This window comes from Syngnathus acus, chromosome 1 (genome assembly GCF_901709675.1).
Source record: "Syngnathus acus chromosome 1, fSynAcu1.2, whole genome shotgun sequence".
Lineage (NCBI taxonomy): Eukaryota > Metazoa > Chordata > Actinopteri > Syngnathiformes > Syngnathidae > Syngnathus > Syngnathus acus.
In genome coordinates, this window is record NC_051087.1 from 4,341,680 (window position 1) to 4,352,399 (window position 10,720).

At 45.1% G+C, this 10,720-nt stretch overlaps 2 protein-coding genes and 1 long non-coding RNA gene across 3 annotated transcripts; 2 read left to right on the plus strand and 1 right to left on the minus strand.

Annotated features, from left to right (window-relative positions):
- Window positions 1-23: 23 nt before the first annotated feature.
- Window positions 24-927, plus strand: LOC119130100. Its single transcript, XR_005099365.1, has 3 exons — window positions 24-91; window positions 587-690; window positions 820-927. It is a non-coding gene; the product is annotated as an uncharacterized LOC119130100 (long non-coding RNA).
- Window positions 928-1,196: 269 nt separating this feature from the next.
- Window positions 1,197-3,063, plus strand: LOC119121621 (UPF0575 protein C19orf67 homolog). Its single transcript, XM_037249425.1, has 5 exons — window positions 1,197-1,205; window positions 1,670-1,779; window positions 1,973-2,158; window positions 2,231-2,368; window positions 2,556-3,063. The coding sequence occupies exons 1-5, from the start codon at window positions 1,197-1,199 to the stop codon at window positions 2,689-2,691; spliced, it is 579 nt and encodes a 192-aa protein (XP_037105320.1). The 3' UTR covers window positions 2,692-3,063.
- A 16-nt stretch (window positions 3,064-3,079) lies between these two features.
- si:ch211-214c7.4 (mucin-17) lies at window positions 3,080-10,549 on the minus strand. Its single transcript, XM_037262417.1, has 4 exons — window positions 10,447-10,549; window positions 9,472-9,728; window positions 7,029-9,380; window positions 3,080-5,285 (listed from the first exon to the last, which is right to left on the minus strand). Exons 1-4 carry the CDS (start codon window positions 10,524-10,526, stop codon window positions 4,339-4,341), a joined length of 3,636 nt encoding a protein of 1,211 aa, XP_037118312.1. The 5' UTR covers window positions 10,527-10,549; the 3' UTR covers window positions 3,080-4,338.
- Window positions 10,550-10,720: the final 171 nt, after the last annotated feature.

Below are 10,720 nucleotides of genomic sequence, written 5' to 3' on the forward strand. Positions count from 1 at the left end.
AATTTATTATCCTTCAATATAGACTGTGATGTATCAAATAAGAATATCAGTTCCACAGAAGACACAGAAGGTAATTTGAGAGACGCTACAGGTATGTAATAACATATTTGTCGGGTATACAGTAGTGATGCTGTCAAAAATGTGTCAAGTTCTGCTGCCCATGAAATACTTTAAAGATTCCCAAAATCAACCAGGACATGTGAAAAAGGATCGTTGCCTGAACCTGAACAGCCAATCAGCACTTTTTAGTTAAATCAGCCATTTTGTCAAAATTCATAATCTGTCTTTGTCCAATGTTTGTGTAATAGCTCCGATTCCCCTTTTGTCTCAGCTTCGGAACTTCACAATCAGGTTTTCTAATACCATGACAGGGTCTCAAAAACCTCTAATAAAATAAACCAGAGATGCTAATAAACCAGCCTGTATATGTCCTGATCCAGATGAAGGCTCTGGGCAGATTATATTTGCATGGCAACACAGAAGCTGAAATTTGAATCTGTAAATAAAAATCAATTGAACTACAGCCGTGACACAAGCAAGTAATGTTTGTCGAGAAGCGTATATTTTCATGCATTTTCATTTATAGACACTTTCTAAAAGAGAATGTCACCAAATGACGTCGAAGCGAAGATGGTCAACAATTTGCCCAGACATTCAGTGCAAGTGCGCCATAGGATCAGGAAGTCAACGGTGAGTGGGCGTCTTAGTTCCAAGACCACCTGCATGTCAGGATGTTTGCATTTGTCACAAAGGCGGTTTCTCCAATTGCATGGGGTTATATTTTCTCTACTCACTCTGTCAAAATGACTTCATTCCCAGCAATCGGGACTCGAAGCTGCCGTGGTGAGGAGTTTCACCGATGCCTGCCAGCCATACTTTAATTTCCTGGAATGGGTAACCCACACCATCCAGCTGCCCGCTGACATGGTACAAACTTTAATATTTGCACTTCAGCAATGATGAAGACTCTATAGAGGTTTTGGAACGTTCCAGCTACTTGTTGGTTACTGATTATTGCCAAGGTGTACTAGTAATAGTTTTTGAATTTACATTTAATAATAAAGTTAATCAGCAATGTAATAATCAAAAAGTTTGCATTTTATGTTTTTATAAGTTCATCATTTCTCGCAAAATAAAGTACAATTCATGGGTTATGTTTAGAACAGACAGGCTGCAAAAATGGTCCATAGGTTTAAATGGTTACTGTATAGCTAATGGATCACTCTAAGAACAATTGGGCTAAAAAATAAATAAATAAAAATCCCTAATTAGGTCAAAAAAAGGACAACCCAATTTTTTGGGTTATTCATTAAACCCAAAATGTTGACGAACCAACCAACCAATCAACCCCAAAACTTGAGTTATTTTGTGACCTCACCCTCAAACAACAATAACAAAAATAGTTTAGTTATTTGATTCAACTTTTTGGGTTAGATAAAACGTTGGGTTATCTTTGAGCCTACTGTTTTCAGAGTCATTACTGGGAATAAGTAACAGTACTAAATAATTATGCATTGATCACAACTGTAGGAACACTAACTTCACAAAAATGTGAAAAATAAAACCTTATTGTGTGTGTGTGTGTGTGTGTGTGTGTGTGTGTGTGTGTGTGTGTGTGTGTGTGTGTGTGTGTGTGTGTGTGTGTGTGTGTGTGTGTGTGTGTGTGCAGTTCATACAGCTAAGAGAATTCTCTGCACAGATGTGTGACATATTGGACCATCTGTTGCTGACCTTGGCAAGCAGCAATCTCATCACTGTGGACGAGTCCGAGCCTGACAAGTAAGCCTGTGAACACACAAACACACAATTACATTTATATATACAAACAAATACAATATTTGTGCTGCAAAGCCACTTCCTATTTTTCCAGACAGAAATTCACCTGAATTGGCTCACCTGACTAATAAACATCATACAAATAAATGAGTGTCGATTTGTGGCAAAGATGCAATTGGCAATTCTGCTTTCCGAGCATATCTCACTACTGCATGGGCCGCATCGTGCTGGAGCAACTGAGGCTGAGCGTAACGACATTCCACTACTGTGAGCCCATGCCGTACCTGGCCAGAGTCAACACCGGCCTCTTCAAGCGCATGCGCTGGAATGTGAATCGACTCAATTGTCCAAAAGATGGAGAGAGCAAGCCTGAGACAGAATAGTGAGTCTTTTCCTCTTTGCTAACTTTTCAACTTGATTATATTTTGAAACAATTTTTTTTTTTTCTGCTCAGCTACTACCTGTGCTATGAGGATATTACCGATAAGCACGCAGATGGTGACAATCCGGATTCCAAAGTGGTGCGGATGTGGTCCATTGGTCAGTGGATTCAGGTCCAGCCTGACCCCTGCACAGAGACCATCTTTGACTGGTAAAACATGAAAATTAATTAATTATATTCAGTCATATTCATAGGCTCTCATACAATTTGTAATTTTGAAGTACTCAACTGTAATTGATGACGTTTTTTTCCCCACGTAACATTGACACACTATTTACATAAAAAATCATGACAATGTTAATTCTGCCATCATGTGACAGGCATGTATTTTGTTCAGGGTGCTTTGTGAAGTCCCCGAGGGCGCCTATGAGAAGCTCCTCTTCATGGGTAGCGACGAGCCAACAAGTTGCACAGCCACAGAACACCTGCTGCAGCTACTTATGTCATCCATGAACTCGGCAGCGCTTTTGTAAATATGCAATAAATTGAACCGGGGATTTTAATTCATTACAAGTAGATTTCAGGATTTCTGCCAGGATGTTTTCTAATTAACATAGAAAATTGAGTTTTTGTAGCAATTGGGCTTAAATGCTGAAATTGAATTTAAAATATGCAGAATTATTGGACCGTTGAATGTGGACTGGGTTGCATCAGCCAATTAATGTGGATGGAGGATGAAAACATGTCAAATATTCTTTTGGTAAATATTAAATGTCACAAGCAGGACTCCGACGTTATGTAAGGGAAGAGTCAAATGCATTTTAAAAATATTGGTTCAAATGATCATTTTCAAGGTGGTCAGGGTGATTTTTAAAACTAAGTCACATTTTGTATCACTGTTAAACAAAAACGACACTGGAATTCTTGAATATATATATTATATATAAAAAACATTTATTTACATTAAATCTCACCTTGTAATAATTATACACAATCACAGATTTATGGCCTTGGGAAACAAAGGAATAACAAACATGCAGCTGAATTAAAACATTTCATTTAAAACTTACGAGACGTTATGCTTGCTTCAGTCAATAAATTAAAAACCCATGATGGGCTCATTATTTAGCAATTGGGTGCAAATAAAATCCAGTGGGATAAACCTCGTAACCACAAAAAAAATTAATTCAGCAACAAGTGTGATGACCCTTCCTAAAAATAAAACGTATGTACAAATTACAATGCATGGGAAAATCCAGAGTCTGCAAGATTTTATAAGGAAAATTAAAAAAAAAAAAACAACTTAATGTGCCAAGAATAAAAGTCAAGAAGACATTTTAAAACTCCGTGTCAAAATACAACGTATTTAGGGACAAAAAAAATTGATTACCTTCATTAGATTTCATTCACAAACACTAGACTCTTCTAGAAGAAAAACTACAAGGACTCTTCCCTTCATGAAAATTAGTGCAACAGCTCTGACATGAATCTAATCGTAACATAGCTAAAACTAAGTCAATTGCACCAACGAGTGACTTCTGCGACCACATTAATTAACCATTGGACGAAACCACAATTTCTTTCCTAGCGTGTTTTTTTGTTTTAGTCAATTATTTTAGTGACTATTAAGTCCACAAGTGGTGCGAGTAGTAGGCTATTTTTCAAGTAAGACAGCCATTCAAATAGTGCACTGAATTGTAAGTAAAAATCCACATGGACCTTCAGACAAAAAAAAAAAAAAAAAAAGCTTTCATAGGAACACATAAAAACATAAGTAAAGCATCAGTGCCTGACTGAAACGTTACAAGGGGAAACTTTTACACCCACTGAACCTTGGGCGGACAAAACAAACAACAAAAATGCTCTTAAGCTAGGTGCAAAAAAAAAAAAAAAAAAAAGTCATTTAAGAGAGTCGTTTCCAGTGTAACTCCTAACAAAAAAAAAATGTACATCCATGGCTCAGATATTCAGCATAAAGGGATGTCCAGTAGAAACTTAAAATGTGTTTACGTTCAGTAGTCACGACATGAGCTACACAATCACATCTCCTCGATGGATGTTCAGCCAAGACGAGGAAGGTACGCCAGAAGTCAAGTAAGCTCGCTAGCTCCAGTGATCTCCTACAAATTCCAGACACAAAATTAAACAGTTTCGTGGAACAGCTGACCCGTATTTGAATATTAGTGATGGGTCTCCAGCTCTACTACTGTCCACTCCCCCTGAGGGGAGCTCCCAGTGGCCTCCGGGGAGAAGCTGCTCACAGAGGTGACTGTGGCCGAGGGAGGGCTGATGGGAGGCAGGAGGCTGGGCCACAAGCTGCTCTCCAGGGGGCTCAAGGTGCCACCCGCCCCTCCCGGAAGAACCAGCAGAGAGGAACAGCCGTCTCTGTTGAGTAGCAATGTCTGATTGATGAGCTGCTGCACCATGTCCACTTTGGCGCCCCAGTCCAGGTCCAAGGGAGCCGGGCGCTCAGGGGAGGAGGAGGAGTGGTCCTCATTGGGACCCCTCAATTCCGCCGGTGCAGTCCTTTTGCGATCGGGACGGCGGATGCCGTCCGTCTCTTCGTCGCTGCTCTCCAGAGCTTCGTAGATGGTACACAGTCCCGACGAGGGGGACAGGACCACGGTTCGGCCGGGAGGCGGCTGCTCCTCCAGTTCTTGCTGCCACTCCAGGATCTGCTGCCTCTGCTTCAATTCAGTCTGTTGCTGCAGAAGCTGCAATTGCAGCTCGTGCCTCTGCGCCTCCTCTTCGGCGGACATTTTGCCCTCTCCATTGACAAGGTTGACTTCCCCAGAGAGCATTTTGCCAACCTGGTCAGCCATTTTGTCATCCTCTGCTTGTTCCCGCTCATTCCTCTTGATTTCCTCCTCCGCCTCGTCCTTCTTCTTCTTCTGTTCCTCCTCCTCTGTCCTCTTCCTCTCTTGCTCGACACCTTCCAGGGGTCTGCTCTGCTGCTCTCGTCGCTGCTGCATCTCCATCAGCTGCTTCTGGTGCTGCTCCAGCCGTCGCAGCTGGGGGCTGAGCATCTGCTGCCCGACCTTCCGGGGCGGCAGGTCGGCGCAGGTCAGACGGGGCCCCGCGCAGTGAGGGTCCCCCTGGTGGCAGCCTTGATATTGCGAGGTGAGGCCTGTGGGGGGGGGGGGGGAAATAATTAATGTAAGCAGAATGAACCATTGACCATTCAAAAGAAGAAAAAAAAAAAAAAAAAGCAGTGTGTCAGCCAACGCAACCAAACAAGCAAAATTGCTTCCACCAAAATATATTTGCAATGTGGGCAGAAATAGCGATTCAGATTTAAAAATAAAGTGGTGAGTAAAATTTTAAAAACAGTGCAGAAATTCTGGAACAAGAGTAAAAAAAATGTGCAAACCATTTTTTTCCCCCCCTCATAAACACCCAGAAAACACAAGTGGGTGTGAATAACAAAAAAAAAAAAAGGCAGCCAAGTTCCTGTATATGCAACCAGCCGAGATCACCCGTGAATTCAAATGACATGCAGAAGCTCCTCATGCAGTCGTGTTCATAAAAAAGCGTCGCGACTTAATAATAGCTTGGCTTTAGACTGTCAATAGAATAAAACGGGTGAACCTTTTTAGGTTTTATTCCATCCTCTTTGGTTCCCCACCCCTGCAATAGAGCAACCTAATCGGAGCGCAACCATAAATTATTTAAAAAAAAAAAAAAAAAAAGGGAGCAACAAATCTGTGTTTATTCCTCAAAGTCCTACAGCCAAGCTATTCAGCAAACCTGAAAAAACATGAGATGGAAATCAAAGTCAGTACGCAACAGTGACATGCTAAGTTGAAAACTTAGGGTGACTTAGAAGAGTGCAGTAGATTTTTTTTTTTTTTTTTTTTTTTTTTTAAAGTAGTCAGTGGGCGGCAACACACCTAGAGTGACGTGGGGGATGACTCCTCTTTTTTGGGGGGTGGGGCAAAAAGTTCAAACGTTTACCAAGGTCTTTGCAACTCGGAGTGCTGCTGTTGGATCCGTGGCATCCCGAGGCTGGTCGAGTCTTGGCAAACTCGGGAAAGGACTTACAAATTAAACCTAGAGCTGACTTTGTACAGAGATTTTGCAAAATTGAGATTGTGACGTAATTTAGATTATAATCTATATGAAATTAAACACAAGTGGAAAATCATCATTGACTGAAAAAGAAAGAGGAAATTAAATAAAATTTTTCGTTGTTGTAATCGCTGCCAAAACATCACATTGAAAATAAAAAGTGAAAAATTGATGGTCAGAACTAATAAGACAACCGTGTGTCTTTGTTAAAGTATGAAAATGAATCAAAAATGGAATTTCTGTGCTTATTAATCAATCGATCAATCCTCAAAAGTCGTTAGGTAAACTGGGGCCGTAGCGTAGCCGACTATGGGGCTTGAATAGGCCGAACTCCAGTTGAGCCAATACGGAATACCCCTTTTTAAACAAAACTATGCAATGAGTGCGAAATCGTTACAAAAGGTATCTTTATTTTAAGTTTCATCGCTCAAAGACTGATAAACAAGGGTACAATAATATACTACATGTTAAAGTGCAGGACAGACACGGAATGGGGTTGGGGGGGGGCGGGGTCGAAGGAAGAATTCCTACATTGACCCCAAAAAACAAAGAAAAACACAAACACCAGTGCACGAATGGGTCATAAATAGGTCTCGGGATTATCAATTTGATCCAATTCCGTCTGAACAAAATCAATGGCGCCTGTTGAGGGCATTGATAAGCGCCAAACGGAAATTGCTATTGCACATACAGGAATGTCAGTTACATGTCGTCAATAGGAAAGCTGTCATCCCTTTTTCCGATTCGTCCCTAGACATTTGAAAGAGCAGAACATAGAGATGGACAATTTACTGTACATTACCTCCAAAAGAGTTGTCAGTCTTTTCACAGATGGTCAAATAGTACAGCGGCTCGGCGTCTTCTGGCTTTTCTTGAGTGGTCTGCAAAGCGCTCACAGCCTGCGCTTTGGACCTTTGCCCTTCTTCCGTGAAACGGCACTCCACGTATTGCCGCTCGGCGAGGTCGCACTGGGCTTGCTGACGGAGCTCCTTGGATTCCGCGGGAAGCTCCTCCAGAGAGAAGATGCCCGGGCTCTTGACGCAGCCCTCGCCCGCCGAATGGGCGTTGGAGGCCGTGGTTGCCGAGTCGAAGCCGTAGGACGCCAGAGAGGTCGCGGAAGGCGGGGTGGCGTCGTCGGTCAAAGCCGTCGTCTCGGACTCCTCCACTTCTTCCACGGTGGAGAGGCAGCGTTGTCCGGGGGGCTGGACCTCAAAGGTCGTGTTCATCCTGCTCTCGGACGCAGTCTCCAAAGACTCTTCCAGCAGAGCTTCGCCCTCCGTGTCGCTGGCTTCGTCCTCTGTCACGGAAGATGACGAAGGGTTGGAAGCGAGAGCGTTTACGACGCCTCTCAAAAGCTCGTCTGCTGGCGTGGACTGGGCCTTGACCTCCTGGTCACCGCTGGCCATATGAACACCCGCATCAGGCTGGGGAGAGGTGAGCGGGACTTCGTGAATTCGGGGGCTCACTACGCTAAGTCCCTCTGGAGTTAGATGAAATGGCGTCGGACGTGGCGCCGCAGTACACTGTTCCGTGCGCACCTTGGCCCCATCCTCAAGCTTGGAAGACAAAGAAACATCTTGGTTTTGAGGATCTGAGGTGATTTCGAGGCAGGCCTGAGCGGGGGATTGAGATGGAGTCTCTGAGTCTGCTTGCAGGGGGTCCATTAGTGGGCTCACTGGAGCTTCCACCAGCCTGAGTTGGGAGACCAGTTCAGTGAGCTGCTCCATTTGAGAAGGTCGAGCTTGATCTTCCCAGGGCTGAGCAAACGGGTCGGGTCGGTCCCACGTCGCACCCGGCGCCGACGGGAGCCGAGGAGGCGGCGAAAGCTGGACCAACCTGTTCAAGTTGTCCTGTCTTTCATCTTCGGCAAAGTCGTCCTCGTCGGCGTTCCCGTAGCTCTCCAGTCCACTCTCTGTTACTGCCTCGCTGGCCATCTCCACGTCGTCGTCCTCTTCGTCATCATCGGCGGCGGCGGCGTTGTCGTGCCTGCGCCTCTGCAGCTCGTCCGTCTTTTCAGAGCCCACGTCCATGTCGCACACTCTGTCTTCATCATAGTCATCGTCATAATCTTCCTCCTCCTCGTAGTCATTAAAGGGGATATCGGGAACCTTTTGAAAGTCCGGCGAGCCGGCCGAAGCCCCTTCCATGTCCATGGCTCCTTTGAGGCTGCCCTCTCCGAGATCGTCCATGCTCTCTGTGCCCTCCAGGACGCCGGGGGCACTCAACTCCGACGCCCCCTGTTGGCTCCCGCTAAGCGAGTCCAGCTCAGCCGGGAAGGCGCCGCCGGCCCTCCAAGCGGAGCCGCCGACCGGTCCGGCCGACCCGGGACGCGATTCCTCGGTGGGTTGTGAAGTCCCGCTCATTTCGGAAACTGAAACCAGCTGACTTGGCTCCCTTTCCTCTTCATCTTCCTCATCATTTAGATTACTGGGCGGAGCTACCTGAGTGATGGACTTTGCAACTGTCTGCTCTGAGGACACGTTAGCAGACTGACTGGGTATCTCCGGCAGCAGGGCCACCTTGGCCGACGGAAGCTCAGCGGAGGTAGACTCCTGCTCCTGTTGAACCGAAGGAGCATCGTTCTCACTCTCCTGCTGCGGTGGAGGTACTTTTGATGAAGCTGTAGTGAGCGGGCTGCGTGGAGGAGAGGATGCCGCCGAATGGCTCTGAGGGCTCACTTGAGGTACCGCTTCTGTTGGTGGATCCTGAGTGGAAGCCTGGAGTGGGACCACTTCTGCAAGAGTAGATGTTTCTTGGGGTACTTCTGCCCTAGGTACCGTTGCAACAGCACCCCCTCGTGTCCCGACAGAGGGGTTGCATTTGGAAGCTTTGGTCTTCTTCACGCCGGCACTGAAAGGTAACACCGCTTGAATAGGTTTGCTCTCCTGCTTGGCCAACTGCGTGCTGCCGTTTGTGGATTTGTTAGCTGGAGATGAATGCGGTGTTCTTCGCAGGGGTGCTTTGCTTGCCGCTGGAGGCTTGGAAGAAGCCGCACTGGAAGGCTTTGCAGGACCGGGTTGTTGCGTTTTACTTTGCGCGGCCCATTTGGAGGTAGAAGGCTGCTTTCCTCCGGCTGTAGGTTCGGGCTTTTTTGCGGCAGCTGATGGCGCTGCGGTCCTTTTCGCAATTGCAGCAGAAGGTGGCCGATGGACATCTGGTGTCGACACAGAAGACAGATTGAGATCTTGGTTCAGCAGACATTGAAATTGATGATTGAAATATTATTTTAAGATCTCCCCTCTTACCTTTCCTCACTGTGACAGCAGAAGAGGGAGGCTGCGTCGCTGTGATTCTGCCAGTAGAGGGTAGCGTGGTGGCTCTGGGTGCAGCAGCTTTGCTACTTGCAGTGCTGGGCGGCCTGGACGGAACATTATTGCCCGCCCTGGATGTGGATGGCGCCGATCGAGATCCTGAAGTAGCAGCCGGTGCACTAGTGGGCGCTCTGGTTGCAACGCTGCTACCGGTCCCGGGCGCAGACGCCGATTGCGGAGCTGAGGTAGGCCTGGAAAAAATAAATAAAAAAATTGCATAGAAAGAGGCTTTGTGAATTTGGTGTACAATTTAAAATGGAGAAAAAAAGCCTTTGACTAAAAAAAAAAAAAAAAAAAACTGTAGTAGAACAAAAATAGCACACAAGTGTTTTTTATATCGACATATTTGAATATTAAGCATTTCCAGGGACATTAAGGAATCAAAAAAGTGTTTTGTGACCTGTTGCAAAAAAAATGCACTGGATTTTTCATTTGTACATGCCCAACCTCTCCGTACAGCTTTATGGAAATAGGTTAAGCAGTTTTTGCATAATCCTGCCAACTCTGGGAGAAAAAAATAAAAGCATGAATGTGATGAGAAATATTTGAATAATCTAAAATGTGATCCATTTATAAATTAAACTTTTTTTTTCTCTATCAATTCATTTTAAATAATCTAACAGCGGCACCAAAAACCCTTTAGTAAATGCAGTTAAGATCCTTTTTTCTTCCAAACGTGCACACACACCATCCACTAATGGTGAATGGGGGTGGGAGGGGGCGGGGCTGCTCTGTTGCTGGTGTATTACATTTCCTGGCAGTCGGGTTGAAATCAATACAAAAAAAAAAAAAAAAAAAAAAAAATCACAGTCCAATAGAATTTTAATGACAACACACCAAGGTTCTTTTGAGGTGAAAGTTTACCACGGGGACGCCGAGATACGTCATGTAATTGTCTGTGTGGCATACCTGCTGGTTTTTGGAATGGCACCGCTGTCAACTTTGGCAGCAACATACAAGTACCGTCTCTGGCTGGTGAATCTGCTCATCGCCACTAGCCGGAGAAATAAAATGCACAGTTGGCATAAAACATAAAAATAAAAAAATAAATTGCTCAAATGATGACGCCACTCACCGGAGTTTTCAGCGGCCGTGCTCCGATTGCGACTACCGCCGAGGGTTACGGGCCTGGTACCATTTGTCGTGGTCGCAGCGGCACTCGAGTCATTTCTCATGGGCCTCC